At 36.4% G+C, this 16,935-nt stretch overlaps 1 protein-coding gene across 1 annotated transcript; it reads left to right on the plus strand.

The window, feature by feature from the left end:
* The first annotated feature begins 75 nt into the window (after positions 1-75).
* LOC149052045 (uncharacterized) lies at positions 76-3,297 on the plus strand. Its single transcript, XM_089180156.1, has 5 exons — positions 76-547; positions 1,942-2,019; positions 2,938-2,990; positions 3,087-3,146; positions 3,229-3,297. The coding sequence occupies exons 1-5, from the start codon at positions 448-450 to the stop codon at positions 3,295-3,297; spliced, it is 360 nt and encodes a 119-aa protein (XP_089036282.1). The 5' UTR covers positions 76-447.
* Positions 3,298-16,935: the final 13,638 nt, after the last annotated feature.

Below are 16,935 nucleotides of genomic sequence, written 5' to 3' on the forward strand. Positions count from 1 at the left end.
TAAGTTACGTTTCCATCTCATTTATGTTTCTCCTTTATTGAGATTGTGATTATAATCATTTTATGTTATCATTATTACTATAATTATGAGTTTATTTGTCATCATTATGATAATTAGTATTTTTGTTGTCATCTTTACCATTTTGTAGAATGCCCAAATATAACTTTTAATAACTCTTGGTACATAATTTCTGTGGATGGATGGTCCTGGCAGTGGAGCAGATACAACTGCCAAAGGCAAGGAGGGGACCTAGTTTCCTTTGAAACCGAAGAGGAATGGAATTTCATTAATGACGAGATTCAAAGGCGAAATTCTACGAACTATAAAAATAAATGGAGTATTGGTTTAAGAAAAATAGCCGGGAATTGGACCTGGGTGAATGGAGGACCTCTGACTATTCGTAAATGGGGAATAGGGGAGCCAAGTAGTGAACACGTCGCGGCTTTCATGTACAAGCTGAACAATAATGGCGAGCGGGGCGTGTTTGGTAGTGTTAATGATACACATTGGGGAAACCAACACGCTTATATTTGTGAGATTTCCAAGGGTGAGTTGATTTTTTGTCGTTGTTGTTGTTGTTTTTAATGTTATTTCGAGTACCCTAAAAAGGTACCAGAAGCGCTTAAGCGTAATAAAAACATTCTTTGCTAAAGTTTGTGATACTTACAACAGAATTTACATAAACCCTCTGACAATCAGGATCAAGTTTACAATAAAATTTGCATAAATGAAACAAACCCAGTGAAGTTTTTATTAAATACTTGTCTAACTTTGAACCATGTAAGCAGAGGGAAGTGACAGATGGTTCTGTTACTATCACTATTACGAGTAAAAACAGTTGTGAAACTTTCAGTCATCAGTTATTTTCATGCTGTTCATTTATCCTGTCGATTGAATAAAATGACGGTGAATACAAATAGCAAAGAATTATCAGTCCAGTTGCTTTGTTAGATAATAACGCGTAATGATGTGAAGTGCGTTATCTTTTGGGAAGAGCTAGTGACTCATGTCGGTTAAGATATATGCCAATTATCACTTTATAAAATCAATACCAAAGACTTGCAGACTTAGTTGTTCTTCCAATAGGGAAATAATTTTTTTGTTTATTGTATTCTATTTAAACATCCGATCGTTTGAACTTTAAAGTTGTAGGAGCTAATTTCAATACAATGCAAAATGTGCAGTGAACATAATAAAATGACCATGCTCCATCTAATTCAAATATGGCGGACATTTCGATCGACTTAGCAACGACTGCTCTATAGCGAGGGCCACCTCAGTTCTCATATGTCACCAGAGGGCGTAGATATATTTTCTTGAGTTGGAATTTAATTGATGTAAGGGTAGTTCAATTATTGGGAATGGTTGTGCGTTGTCTTCATAGTGCGTGACGGAAGTAAGTTGTGTAACGTGTGCGTTGTGAGAAAAGGAGCGGCTAAAACGCCTTTGAAATTAAGAGTGATACAACAAGTTAAATGTAAACCTTTCACATCCCGATATAGAAGTCTGCACTTATTCAATAAATCCAAAATTTCTGGTTAATGTCATTTTTTGCGCACGGCCTCCAGATTCCATAACATCCTTTACAAAAAAACAATTCCCAAACGCTGTGATTGGTGTAAGATATCAAATTGCTACGATGTAATTGGTGCGAGATACATATCCTAATGCGGCAATCTGGTTGGTGTGATATACATACCAAAAAAGCGGCAATCTCATTGCTACAAAATACATACCCTTCTGAGGTGATCGTGCGAGCAACATACCATTCTGCACGCAAACATTATTTTATTATGATAAAAAATTCATTTAAAATGATTATTTCCGGTGCAGGCACAAAGCAGTGCTTAACTTGAATAATAGTGCTCCTCAAAACAGAACAATTTGATTACCTTTTGGAAAAATTAATTCTTCTGTATTGTATTTGTCATATTTTTTCAGCAAATCCGGCTCCTGGAAAAAACCCTTCGCAGGACTCTGACCAAGTCCACGCTGGACCACCTTGCACGCAACAGTTTGGTAAGAGGAGTTGGTCACTTTAATGCATTTGTGATAGTAAAAAACCGTTGTTACACGAAAAATAGAAGGCTAGAGTCAATTTTTTACTCACTTTTCACTGCGGTTGTCATAGCTCCCACGCGATTCAAGTTTCGCTTAGCGTTATGCGTTTCTTTTTGCTTGTGCGAAAACATGAAGCGCCCTTTTAAAACTGTAAACTTTAATTCACGCGAAGAAATTTTTATTAGTTATTACATCGGAAGATCAGATAGATGCTGGCTTTCATGAGGATATCTCGGAAGACATACATTTCAAGGCCTGGACAAGGAGCCTCCCGATCATTTTCTCTCGTACGTAATGCCTTAATTAACAAATCCGTCAAATTATTCAAATAAAAGCGCTGAATTAAACCTTTTTCCAGCATGACGGTTAAGGTTAAACCAAAAATCCCAAAAGGAGCCATAAATTCATCAGAGACAATTCAAGATAAAATAAGAAATGAATACGTCATATTCAGTGGTTTAACAATAAATACGCGCGGATATTTTGCGATTTGCGTGTCATTCTCCAAACTCCGTATGGGCAAGTTGAAATGACAAAAACTGGGCAAAATGTGAACTAGTATTAAATGTTAAACCAATAATTCAGGGATATATTATTGTACTACTATTCAATTTACCAGTATTTTCGAAAACATCTTACAGGCCTATCTGATCATCGATTAAACAAGCCGGTGTGCGAAAGACCGCGAAATTAATGCAAAGGAAACAATAAGAGTGTTCTGCAGAACCAATAAAAAATCGAGTGCATTTAAGAGTTTTCATCGTTCATGGCGGCCATTTTGTTACTCCACCTTCCGTCCGCATTTTTGCCCTTACATTGTAATACTGAGGCAATTTTTTTGTATGATTCGGTCTTGATTAGTATTTTTCTTTAAAGATTCATCCCTTGCAACCTCCCTATCGCCGTTGCCATCGCCCGTTCAGCAGCTGGTATGTTTTCCAAATAGTCATTTACCGTTTTTATGCATGTCGCTTTTCGGGATCTTCCCCATTTACAAATGTGAGAGACATTATTTTTTGTTGCAGGCAAAGAAGTATGTTTCAAAATTTTGCGGATTAAATATTACCAGAAAGTCTTCCATACAAGTATGTAATTATCATAACATGAAGGCTTTTTAATTTTGATATATGTTTTTAAACGATAAAAAGTAAATATCTGACCTTTAAGGATAAACCACCATTAATTAAACCATATAAGGTGAAAATGGCAAGGCTTAAAAATAATCCAGGCTCCTAAAAGAGTTCTTTAGCCAATGAATACCCTGGACACCATTTGGAGCCTCCTGCTGGACTTTTTCCGCATTCTTAATATGAATTGTATATATAAGACTGGCTACTTAATGACCTGGAAATATTTTATGCAAATGTAGGAAGCTGTAACTGTGTTTGAAGATTTTGCCATAAAAATCAAGAACATCACAAAAGACGGTAGGGAAGACGTTAAAACACTACAAAAATCCATCTTTAAAGTGGCACAGGCCGTGGTGAAATTTGCTCTTAATTATGGAAAGCGACACCTGAGTGGAATGAGATCTTCAGAAAGGATCGTTCTCTCAAAAATGGGTGAGAATCGGAATCCTTCAAATTGTGAAACCGTTCTTCTCACTCTGTTTATTGAAACTTTTCTTAAATAATAGATTGGTGAGTAACACTTTGCTAACTGAAATTGTCAAATTCTACCAATACTTTCCACTTACTTCATACTATACACTGAACTCAAAATTGGCCTGTCGTTTGCGATGCATATAAATGCAAGATTTTTAACCCTACTCGTAAAAGTTCCCCAATGAACTCTATAGTTCTCCAACGAAACGGTTCGAGGAACGAGTTGAGCTTTCACAATTTAGTCCCTCCAGTACTACTCGGTTATTTATCAGTTTTACATTGAAAAAACCTTGTAAAATGGTTGAAATCGTCGAATAGTTGTTGAAGGGCAAATAAGATACAAACAATACCCGTTCATTCAATAAGGTTATGGAATATTTGTGTATACCGCAAAACGCATGTTCGCGTAGATATGCTATGGTAAATTTCATTATAAGTACTTTCCTTTCTCATTTTTTCCGACAGTTTTGGTCATTCAAAAAGCCTATCACCAGAATGCAAGTGGCTTCCACTTTGAAAAAGAACAATGGCAAGCGAGAATCGATATTGCTTCTTCAAATTTTGAGGAAAATGGTTTGTATTAACTATTGTGGTAACTTTACAACTTTCATTATTACCTTGATTTCTCCAATCGAAATTTCTGTATTGAAAAAAAAAATTTATGGCTTTTCTTGTTATTACTTGATGACTTTTTTTGTTGATTCTTCGGGGGGCTTTAAGGATCCTTGGTAGTTGCCTTTTTGTACAAGGATCTGCATAACCTACTTCTGACAGATCAAGCCATCAGGAGTGAAACGGACAACCAAAGGTGACGTTATTTTCATATTATTCCATGTCGTTTACCCCCAAAAACACATAACACGGAAACACATAAGATCTAAGTTCAACTAACCTGAACCTAGAAACTTTCCAAAAGCCCTAACTAAGGTTCGAGTACTCCCTGCTTGTCTCTGACGATTCCACCTTCATAGGAAATTCGCTTTAATCTACCAAAAGTATGTAATGTTGCTTCCTTGGTTCTGATCATTTTCAAATACAATTTCTTCATAGGTATATCAACTCCAGGGTTATGGCCGTAACTGTGGACCCCAAGCCAAAGAAATTGCGAGAAAATGTCATCCTAAAGTTCAAAAACCTAAAGGTAACATGAAAATTAGCTGCTATGCGTTGTTTTGATCTATTCTGACAGGATAGAATCCATTTTCAGGTCTTGACAGTAGAGAAGCGCTGTATGTTTTGGAGTGGCCTCAGCGAAAGGTAAAAATACCACCATATATTATTGTATAGTATCTATTCATTCCTAAATCAAACTAAGTTGGGAGGAGAATGAATGAACTTTCTCAGATGTTTTTGTGCAGATAAACACTTTCCTGGAAGCCAACATGTTGTCATTTTTAGAGAGAGGAAGTCTGATTGAAATGTTCTCGCAACTAGGACTACAATGGAAGAAAAATTATAAAACATCACGTCTTCCACAAACATTGAATAATTATGTGCCCTTTTGTTAACTTTACTTTTTTCCCATGTCTGACAGCTTTTCAGAGGAAGGATGCCATGTAGTTACATCAAAAAGCAACTCAGAAGAAACAGTTTGCAGCTGCAATCATTTGACGCATTTTGCCGTTTTAATAGACTACGACAGTAGCACAAAGGTAATAAAGTTATTTTTTTCCTTATTCAATTATTTTATGGACTCAATGAACTAACTCAATTTTGTCCTTTACTTTTTTTTTTTACACAGCTCACTGAGGAGGACGAAACAATTCTGGAAATTATCACCTACGTGGGACTGAGCCTTTCCATCGTCGGGATACTTTTCACATTCATACTTTATTCTTGCTTCACGTAAGTAATGTACCGGAATAATAATGAGGTAGATTCTTAACTCCCCTCAACAAGGTTGATGATAAAAGAGATCCCAATGCAAATCACCATGCAAACAAGATCATGCATGTCGGATAATTCACAAATTCAAGCTACAATTCATGCCCCATCAAGAACGCTCGGACAACTCGTGGTTTCACAGTCTATGAATTGTTTAGGTTTAGACATTTTTCCGTAATATTTTCCTTTTTGTCCTTTCTGAATACAAGTATATTTAATAATAATATTACTGAATATTTACTGGCTTTTTCTTTTCTTTTGCTGTCAAGACTTAGATAATATTTTTGCCATATTGTTCTGTCTTTAATTCAATTTTGCTGTGTTTTGCTGTTCTTGCTGTCTTCAATGTGTTGTTATTGTTGTTGTTGCTTCTGTCTCATTGATTCTTTTTTTTTTTTACTATTATTTCATCAGAGATGTTCGTCAACCTCTCTCTCAAATTCGACTGAGTGTTTCTATGTCCCTTGGAGTTGGACAGATCATCTTCCTAGCCGGGATAAACGCCACAGAAAACAAAGTCAGTGGCTTCTCTTTCTATTCATAGAATGAATTTACTCTTTGCACCGTAGATATCTTGTCGAAAGGAGCACGTTAAGAGTTATACGAAAACTCTTTCTTTTCACAGGCTGCTTGTGTTGCAATATCAGCTCTGATGCAATATTTATTCATGGCCGCTTTCTGTTGGATGCTGGTCGAGGGAATTTATCTCTACTTCTTCGTTGTGAAAGTTTACAACATTAACACCAAGATGTACATGTATCACGTCATCTCATGGGGTAAGTTCATAATTTTACAACATCCTCTGGTAACTGTAACCATGCTTTCAGATCGCCAAATCTGGTGTTGTTATCCAGCGAAGTGTTTCGATTCCCTTCCTTTCTTTATGGATAGGTCTTCCAATGATCATGGTGGCCATTTCACTTGGCATCGCTGCTGGAAAAGAAGGGTTACAAAGCTATACGAGTGATAAATAGTAAGGAAAATACTCAGCGGTTTCTTTTTGCTTTTCTCCTTTTAATTCGTTTCATTGCATTTTTCTTTTATATGTTTGTATACAGTTTAGAATCGGCATTATTTCATTAGCTGAGAATTTGTGTTTCTTTATTGTCTTTTACTTCTTTGAGTTTAGTTGCTGGCTTTCCTCGACTAACAACCTGATCTGGATATTTGTCGCCTTTGTGGCTTTCATTGAAATTGTGAGTTTATGATTAGTGTTGTTGATTGTGACTGATATACCTGCTTTAATTACCGCCAAAGATTTTTTCTCTTCTCTTAAAAATAGGAATTAAGTATTTGCCATGCGTCCCCGCACAATATTTACCACTTTCTTTTCCCTATTTACCCACAATAAACTTTGTACGTAGTGCTGTTTTCGGGCATGCTGGTCAATTTTAACCTAGTGATGGCCTTCAATAACGAGGAAAACCTGTTGAGACAATGCCTTCACGGGCATAAGATAGCCTCATATATTCTCCAACTTTTACTACATAGTATGGAAAGGAAAAACCTATCCCACTTCCTTGTTAATGTTTGTCACTGTTTCACATTGATATATCAAGATATGAATCTAGCGCAAAAATAACTCATAAAGCAATATTGCAAAAGGGGAAATGAGTAGAAAGAGACAGAGATATTGAATTTATATAATTTAACGCGAGGCTTCACCCAGCGTAATTCATTCAGTGTGGACACTTTTGTTCGCGATTTCTTTAGCTCCTTGGTAGAGGATCAAAGCTCATAATCTAGGTCCCCCGGTTGGAAGTTCTATTCCCTGTAGAAGACGCTATACCCGACTCTTGTTACCGAACTGGTAACGTCTTTTGCGAGAAGGATCCTCTCTTACTTTGGTGATTCAACTACCATATCTAAGAACCTAATTTATCTCTATCGTACTTTTTAGCTTAACATCTTGATACTCGTACGAGTCATAAAGGAGATGACCAATTTGGTGCAGCCAACAGCGGAAGACAACCATTTTCAGCAAATACGGTAAGATTCCCAACATAAAACTAAAACAAACTAGTAGAAGAGATTGCTTTTGAGGCATATTCGCCTAACTTTCCCATTCCTTAATGAGTAAGGCATCACAATATCTAACGATTAAAATTAACTGTCAAAGGAAACTAAAGGAATTTTTTTTTCAACTTATAGAATTGGCATCAAAGCATGCGTGGTGATAATTCCCCTGCTGGGTGTCACGTGGCTATTTGGTCTACTTTCGCCTGTACATAAAGCTTTCGCCTACATCTTCACCATACTTAACTCTACTCAGGTCAGTGTTCGATGGTAACTCTCTAAAGTCATTCAATCTCTGTTATTATTTTACTTTCTAACCAAGTGACACACCATTACAATGGTTAGTTATATTTATTAGAATTCTGAGAAAAAAAAAAGTTGTCAACTATGCAGGAGAAGACAGATGCTTCTCCATTTATGAGATATGCAATTTTCTCTCCTTCTTGGAAATCCTGATAAATATTTGAACAATTTATTTGTATATTGTGAAAGGTAATGGTCTTGAAATCATGTTTATGCTGCAGGGTTTCCTGATTTTCGCTTTACACGGTTTGCGAAACACTCAGGTAAGAAAAAACATTAGACCGATTCTACACCAACTGCATCTCATCAAGTGTTGGTGTTTCAATAAATATCCGAGTGCTAAGAACCATATTCCTTGTTGCTCGTCTATCTGCAGATCAGAGAGCGATTTGAAAGAAAGATGAACATCGTTTTTCCATCTTCCATAAAGAACAACTCCATAAGGAAGAGGTCACACGTCAATACAAATGAGGTTGGGAATGTATGGGCAGTTGAATTGCAGTCTTCAGCTGAATTTAAATGGAAGTCGCACTTAACTTAAATAACTGGATCCCGCCAGCCGTAAATAACAGTCAATTACTTAGAATAGTCACTTAGTTAGCAGCTCTTAGTCGGTTGCGATCGGTCTGAGTCATGATCTGCAGGCAAAGAAAACTTATTCTCTTCATTATTGTTTAAGCACTCAACTAGTTGTGATTGTAACCTATCTTCTTCATGAATATAGGTTTATTTTCTAGGCGATCGTATATTTGAAGGCAATATTCATCGAAATAAACCAGTCTATAGATTTAAATTTCTAATGGCTTAGTATCTTTATGACTGTCCTTCGAATAAGACCACAGAAATCGAGAATGCCTATTGATGCCCACATTCATACTAAGGAACTTCTGGAGAATTTCACTAGGTTACGTAGTTATGATTTAACACCACCAATATAGTTGTGTTATAAGCTTGCGGAATTTTGTGGAATAATTTGTACATAAGTACTCAGCGCAGCAATAGTACTTGTTGTTGTCGGGAGGGAGTGACTTTTCCGAAAGCTGTACCGAGAGAGAGCTACTGTGGAAGATCGTTAATTTCGAGGAACTTTGGAGACAACCATGAGATTGTGTCAGTGGTGAGCTAAAAAATAATTTGTGGTGGGCTTCAATCAGTTTATTTAAGGATAATTATTACTTATTTCAATTTATATTACCAGTATAGTTGTGTTGTAAGCATCCGGAATTTTCGAGAATACTTTTTGCATTAGAACACAGTCGTGCAACAGTAGTATTTGTTGACGGGAGGGACGGACTTTTCAGAAAGCTATACCGAGAGAGAGCAACCGTGGAAGATTGTTAATCTTGAGTTACTTTGAAGACAACTTCGAGATTGTATCAGTGGTGAGCAAAGAAGTAGTTTGTGGTGGGCTTCAATCAGTTTTTTTAAGGATAATTATTCTACTTCTTTAAGAATCGCTCCTTGGCAAGAAGATTACAACTTGTTTAATAAATTAATCAGGTCTGTTGATAATATAAATGATGCTGTTTTTGTCTACTAAATTGTACCGTAACAAATAATACTAATAGTCTAGCTATCGCTGACATTCAAAGTTGTTGCTTAATGAATAAATAGATCAATACGTAAATGTTTGAATAAGTAAACAACTTATTTAGAAAGAACAGAAAATAACCCCTTATGACTGGATCTTTTTTTGGACCAGTTACACTTACCCATTTTTTTTCGCATCCCTAAAATAAGGAGTATCGTTTTAAATCGAAAATACATCGATTAATTTGGAATTAAATTGGGGCAACGTTAGCGGAAATGGCATAAACCAAGAGATTATAAACTATTCGGCACATCATTAAAACAACGATTAAAGAACTTTTACTCAGAGCATGCAATTTAAAGGGAAAAGCTTAGCGATAAAAATGCAGAATATTTCGATGGGCCTTGTTTTCAAATATCACTACAGTGAAAGTTAGCATTGCAGAGGAATTTCAACAAGCGAGAGATCTAGAAGGAGTCGATTATGAAGATGTGCCTAACAGTTTATAATAGTCTAGTTTACGTCATACCCATTTATAAATAAACATGGATGACGAAGCGTGCGATTAAGACGGAAGAAGTTAAAATAAGAATTATTCTGAAATATACAAGCACTTTTCTCTCTACACTGCTCAAATGCGATAGGTCAAAACGCTTCAAGCTTCGATTGACCAAATATATCCCAGCTAAGACGAGCGAATATTCCAGAATAAATAATCAATTATTCCATGAGCGTGGAGAGATACTGGGAGAGTAGAATGTCTCGCCCACAGAGCACATTACTACGACCCAAGAACGTCTCGCACTAAGAGCTTTTGACTCGCCGCTCGTTCTAAATTGTTGGAATTCAAACATTTGGACACAAAAGTGATAGTCTGCATGACGCTTTTCTAGGGGAGAGTTGTTTTTTAGGCTGAACACTAAACTTTGGCCGTTAGCCACCGTTGTTTTAAAGGCATACGAAGTAATTAGTATGTCATAGGCGAGATGAATAAATATATGTTATTTGCCGGCTGGGAGGTCCGTATGGTAAAAACTGTGACCGAGGTCTTGAAAATACTGCCCGAGGCCGTAGGCCGAGGGCAGCATTTTCAAGACCTCGGTCACAGTTTTTCACCATACGGACCGACCCTTAGCCGGTAAATAACATATTTATTGTTTTTAAACTTGACGAAATTCTTTCCGAAAGAACCCGAATGATTTATGGCCGTAAATACGGCAAGATCTTCCATAAACTGAACAATTTTTGAGTGAGTAAATGGTAGTTAAAATAGAGGTGATGCAAATTTAAGAGAGATGCCTCAGTGAAACATTTTCATTTCCGTAACGATAAAGGTGATTTAAAAGGCTTCCAAACAAACTTTGAAACATTATTTTTACAAGTATCTGTCACAATCTGACACCTGTCAATTAGAGAGCGCGCAAGAAAAAAAAAGCGTAGGAACATTTGAAAACCAACAGAACTAGTTTGGCAAGGACTGTCACGACAATGTTTTCTTCCAAATCAGTTCATGATCTGACGGAAAGTATTATTCACTCTCATCGACCATTCATTCATGTACGAAGATTTACCTCTGTTCATTAAGTAAACGGCGAGGAAAGTAATTGTGAGTAAATTCAATTTTTTTATTTTGAAGTTGTGAGAGTTTGCTCGTTTGTTTGCTGTAATGGCGTGTTTAACTCTGATCTTTCCTTCACAAAAACTAAATTCGATCGGCACACTCCAACGAGACACAAGGGAATGTAATGCGGCCTTTTCTTAAAAAATTCCTTCAATTTCTGTTGTGCAATTTAAGGTACAAATGTCCAAATTGAACGGAATTGGAAAGACTCAACAGGAGCTTATATTTGTTGTAGAACTTAAATTAAAACTTCGCTCGCTCTTTCACTATGAACAAATTGCAGGAGAAAATTCAGACATTAAATGAATGAAAGTTCCATCGTTCAGTTTAACTGTAACCAAATACCTCACGTTTCAACTTTCTGGGTACTTTTTGTGAACGATTAAAATTAATTGCAGACGGTTTTTAGGCCGCTTGTCAACCAACGTAATGACACTATTGTTTATACAAATTCATTCTTGTGTTTGCTTAAAAATACTGCCCAGCCGGAAAACGAGGTATATTTATGAAAAAATAACAACGACAGTTGGGATGTACTCGGCGATTCACGAAAGCGTTACCGTGGCCCGTGGGCAGAGATAGGAAAATACTGACCGGGTAAAGAACCAATCAGATTGCAAGATTCGTTACCGTGCCCTCTAAAAAAACAATAAATAACAATAATTTCCATTTATGCATAACGAACAGATGGCATACTAGCTTTAGCTGCTCGTTGATAAAACAGGATTTTGTTTAGGACAACTTTCATTTAATAGAGCTCATAAATAAATTACCGTTCTTACCATCAAATATTTTTTAGTTGCTTCTTCTACAACACTTAAACTACAAAAAGTATTTTAATACCGTGAAGTTTTCCAATTTTATTAGAAAAACAATGCTCTACATCAGGTGCAAGCTGCTTTTTTTCCATTGGTCCGTCTATGACAGAAAAAAAATGGAGACTAACGCCATGAACATGTGTTCAGAGATCATTATTTGCATTAAAATCTAACTCGCACGAAAGGCTTTTTACGAGGATGCCGCAAATCCGCAACTCTGAAGCGGTGTGAATCAAATATAAGTGAATCTGGCAAAATGTTCAAAAACCCGGTAATATGTTGTACGCTGGGTGGGTACGACCCTAGTTATTCCTGTTTGTTCTGCAGTAGCTATGAAACCGTCGAAATTGACTCTCCATTTGTAAAATATTTATTCCGATGTTTAAACTTACGGAACTCTAATAACGAAACATGCCGGACTCTTAACATGTCCTCTCTAGTTGCTGTCTAATTATTAAAGCTAATTATCATCATTATCGTTATTATTAGTTTCTCAATATTTTCTCTTTCCATACAATGCAAAATAAATGAAAAATAATCACCCGTAATGACACATTTGTATAAGTTGCACGCTAAGTTAGTGCCACTTTAATTATATCTTGACTTTCCATTTGTGACAGATTTACATCCATTTTGGAACGTCCTGTGTTCACCAATTTACTAAACCAAACAGAGAAGAAATGTCAGGTGGCGGATATTTGGCCCTGTTAATTAAACCAAAACAAAACATATTTAAAGAAGTCCGCATTAAACTTTCAGTTCTTAATCAGAAGTAAATCTCTTATAAACTGGATTACTGAAGCCTTTTAGATTCCATATAGTGCAACGTAGGTTTCCTTAGAGCGTTCGGATGAGGCGTTATTCAGATATCGCAGTACCCAAATTTTTAGAGCTTTCAAATTGTTTTTCTGTTATTAACACTCAGAGTAGCTGACTGCTAACTGCATGCCAAAGTGGACGTCATGGTTAATTAAAACATATTTTTCTTCTAAATTATCGTTCTTTATGCCCGAAAGCAAACTTCACACTCAACACATTCCTCTTCTTTTAAAAAAAAATATACGGGCTCTGGAGGTTCCGCAGGTTCCGTTTCCTGCTGATCCATAGTTTTGTAACTCCCAAGAATATGGAAAAATCCTCACAAAATTTTGGAGCCCAACCACTCAAGATTCAAATTGTGCAGAAGTTTTATTTGAGCGGTCAGATTTGATACCCGATTCATTCACTTAAAATGCGAGCTCAAACGAAAAATTGTTTTCTCTGGATAGCACATAATAAGTTTACATATTTTCATTCATTTATAGTTCGGTTGCGCTCCGAATAGCCCGTTAAAAAAATTTTCCGAAGGACATTCCTAAAGGTTTATCGTATCCTTAAAAATGTTTCCACATTTGAAAAGTTTTGTTCAGCTAGTTGGTGAATTGTGGAGATGCTGCATTTTCTTAATAATTTCTCCGTCAGCTCCCTAGGAAGGTAATAAAATTCATGAATAGATGTTAAAGGGCATGTAGCAAATAAAATGTATTAGTACTCGTCTTACTCGAAATCTAATAAACTTTTTCATTGTTTCAAATGTTACTCTTTAGATAACAATCAATTTATTTGTCCATTTTCTTTTTTACAGTCATCCTTCGTTTGTTGATGAAATTGCCAGGGACAGGTGAGGCAGCTTCATTTCGATTTAATATTCATGTTCCTTTAAATGGACGGGAAAAAAGATAATACCTGCCAAATTATCATTTTAATTAGTTATAGACTTCCTGTTAAATTACATTGGATTGCGATTCAAAACGTGAGTTGGAAAGCAAAACAAAATGTCAAATAATAACGGTGCTATTATTGATCTCCCCAAGATCCACTTTTAAAACCTAGCCTGATTCTAATATTTGCTTCAGTGATATAGAGGGTTTAATGGCCATCGTCTGTTATTAAAATCAACAATATAAAAAATACTTTCTCGTCTTTATCATTATCGCTTTCACTGTTGTTATCATCAGTATACATTTTTTCGTTTATTTATTTATTCATTTATTTTCTTCTTATAGAGTGCCAACCAACCTGTTTCAAAAACTCCTCTTACATATTTTCAAGAAGCAAAATTTACAGGCCTTTTAATAATGAAGTCTGCTCCATCTTGGGAGGCTATTTAGTCTCCATCGAGACTGAGGAAGAATGGCAGTTTATCAATCATGAGATTCAGAAGCGTGGTAGTTGGAATACTTCGGCTACTAATGCGTGGCTCATTGGTTTGGCGAAGAAAGACGGGGTTTGGATATGGAAGAGTAGAGAACAGCTGAATATTTCGAAATGGCGAGATTCTGAGCCAAATGAGAACGACGAAAGGGCGGAAATATCCATGAACAGAGGTCTCTTTAACGGTATCCCTCGGAACGATAAAGGAGATGCCTACATTTGCGAGATGCCCGGAGGTAAGATCACATTCCAACCATAAAGTATATAATGTGCTGAAACATTAGCAGTCTTGCACGTGTGTCATGAAAAGTGCTCTTGCTTCTTAAAAGTAAAAAAAACATTGTTCACAGAACATACTCAGCCCACCTAAATTGTACGTGTGAGCGATGAATGAACTTTTAGGCGCGCATAAATAGTTGAACACACCGCCCACGAAATTATCCGTGTGTGCTTGTTGTTTTGAACATAACACATCGAAGTACTTTTATTTTGTGTGTCCGGGTGTGTGTTTCTTGTACAAGTCAGTGATAAATATATTATTCACCGGCTGGAAGGTCTGTATTGGGTAACACTGTGCTCAAGGTCTTGAGCACCGGTAGTTCAGATAAATTGCACAGTTTTTTCCCAATACGGACCGACCTAGGCTGGTGAATAACATTTTCTTTTCCTTGAAATTAACGAAATGTTTTCCTTAAGAGTCCTAATGAGTTAGGGCCGTAAGTGCGGCAAGACCTTCCTTGAACTGAACAAATTTTGAGCGAGTAAATGGTGGTTGAAAGAGATTGAGTTAATGTAAATTAAAAAGAGGCCTCACCGAAATATTTTTATTTGGGTAATGAAAAAGGTAAAATAAACTGAACTGGACAGTAATTTTAAATAAATTTGAAGTTGTGGGAGTTTGAAGTTGTCTGGTCTTTCATCAAAAGGAGAATTTTAAAGCAGCTTTTTCTCGTTGAATTCCTTTGTTTACTGTTGCGAAATTTACGGTACCAATGTCCAGTTTGAACGGACTTGCAAAGACTTACCGAAAGCGTATTTGAAGTATAGAAGACCTCGCTCACTGTTCTCCAAGGAACAAATTATTTGAGAGAATTCAGATACATAATGAATGAAATTACCACTAATGAATTCAATTGCAAAGAAATACCTCACGTTTTAACTGTCTGAGTTACTTCTAGTAAGGTTTAGGTTAACTACAAGCGGCTTTTAGGCCGCGCGTTAACCCTTCTAATGACATAATTGCTACCGATATTCATCTCAAGACTAATTCTTTTTTACAAGCAAACAAAGTGATCTAAGAGAGAGAAAGAGAGAATTAATAAGTTTTTATCAATCGGCTTGATTTGTTCCAAAACAATTTGCTTAAATGTACTGTCCAGCCGGCAAAACGAAACAAATTTATAAAAAATGGCAAGAAAGCAAGAGATGTAATCGGCAGCTCGCTCAAGGGATACCGTGCCCGTGGGCAAAGATAGGAAAACCCGGACCGCATTAAGTACTAATAAGATTCCAGGATTCGTTACCATGCCCTCTGAGAAAAACAAATGATAAATGCAGTTCTTTTGAGAAAGGCTATCGGAGAAAAGCGTGTCGGAAGTGTAAGCGATAACCTGAGAGGTATTGCTGGTAGCCTTTAGGTCATGGTCTGACTTGACCTCAGGAATTTAGGGAAATCTAGGATATGTTACTTTAAGGAGAAGGCATCACGGGTTTGAACAACCTAATTTAATTGCAAGACTGACTTTAAATTCTAAACTACATGAGCTAACTCTAATTAATTTATCTTTCGTTTTTATGTCCCTATTGATTATCGTTACCCAGATAATCTTTTGAGATTGTCGCGTGCACTTTAAAGTTTTGCTCTTTGCCCGTAACAACTGTATACGGTTAACTGCGTATCTCCAGTTGCACATTTATGGGAACCTACATTCACATTTAATTTTACGTTTTTTAAGTCTGATTAGATGGAGGAGGAAGAATATGGGGCGGAGTGGGGGAGGTGTCAGCTCAACGAGGAACTAAGTAATATTCAAAAACTCGACTACCAAAATTACATGAATTCACAAATAACCTTATAATCATAATCTTAGCTGATGTGAAGTTAACTAATCCACAAAAGCAGGCCAGGGTGGCAGACGCCGTAGTGAAAAAGATGTATAGTACTGATTGACACTGATCAAACAAATACATATGATGTAAAAAAAGAAAAAAAGGAATTAATTGGGGAATGAGTCTCATTTTCTGTCTCATTAATTTTTTCCTTTGTTGTGATTGTGATTATAATCTTTTCATGTTATCAATGCTATTAAAATTATCACTTCGTTTATCATCATAAGGATAATTGGTATCTTTGTTTTCATCTTCATCATCATGTAGAATGCCCAAAGATAACTTTTAAAAACTCTTGGTACATAATTTCGGTGGATGGAGAGTCCTGGTACTGGAGCAGAGACACTTGCTCAAGTCTAGGCGGGGACCTAGTTTCCATTGAAACCCAAGAAGAATGGAATTTGATTAATAACGAAATTCAAAGGCGAAACACTACGAACTATGAAAATAAATGGAGAATTGGTTTAAAAAAAAGGGCCAGGAATTGGACCTGGGTGAGTGGAAGACCGCTGACTATTTCCAAGTGGGGACAAGGGGAGCCAAGTGGTGAACAATACCCGGCTTTCATGTACAAGAGGTTCCGTAATAGCGAACGGGGCGTGTTTGGAACTTATAATAATGAAAGTTGGAAAAAACAGCACGCTTATATTTGTGAGATCCCTAAGGGTGAGTTGAGATGTTGTTTTTTTTTTCCTTTTTTGTATTGTTATTTTGAGTAAACTCAAAGGCACTAGAAGCGCTTAAGGGCAATAAACACTTATTTGCCAACGTTTGTGGTACTCACGAGAGAAGTTA

Source organism: Pocillopora damicornis, chromosome 1 (assembly GCF_964200805.1).
Source record: "Pocillopora damicornis chromosome 1, jaPocDami1.2, whole genome shotgun sequence".
Taxonomy (NCBI): Eukaryota; Metazoa; Cnidaria; class Anthozoa; order Scleractinia; family Pocilloporidae; genus Pocillopora; species Pocillopora damicornis.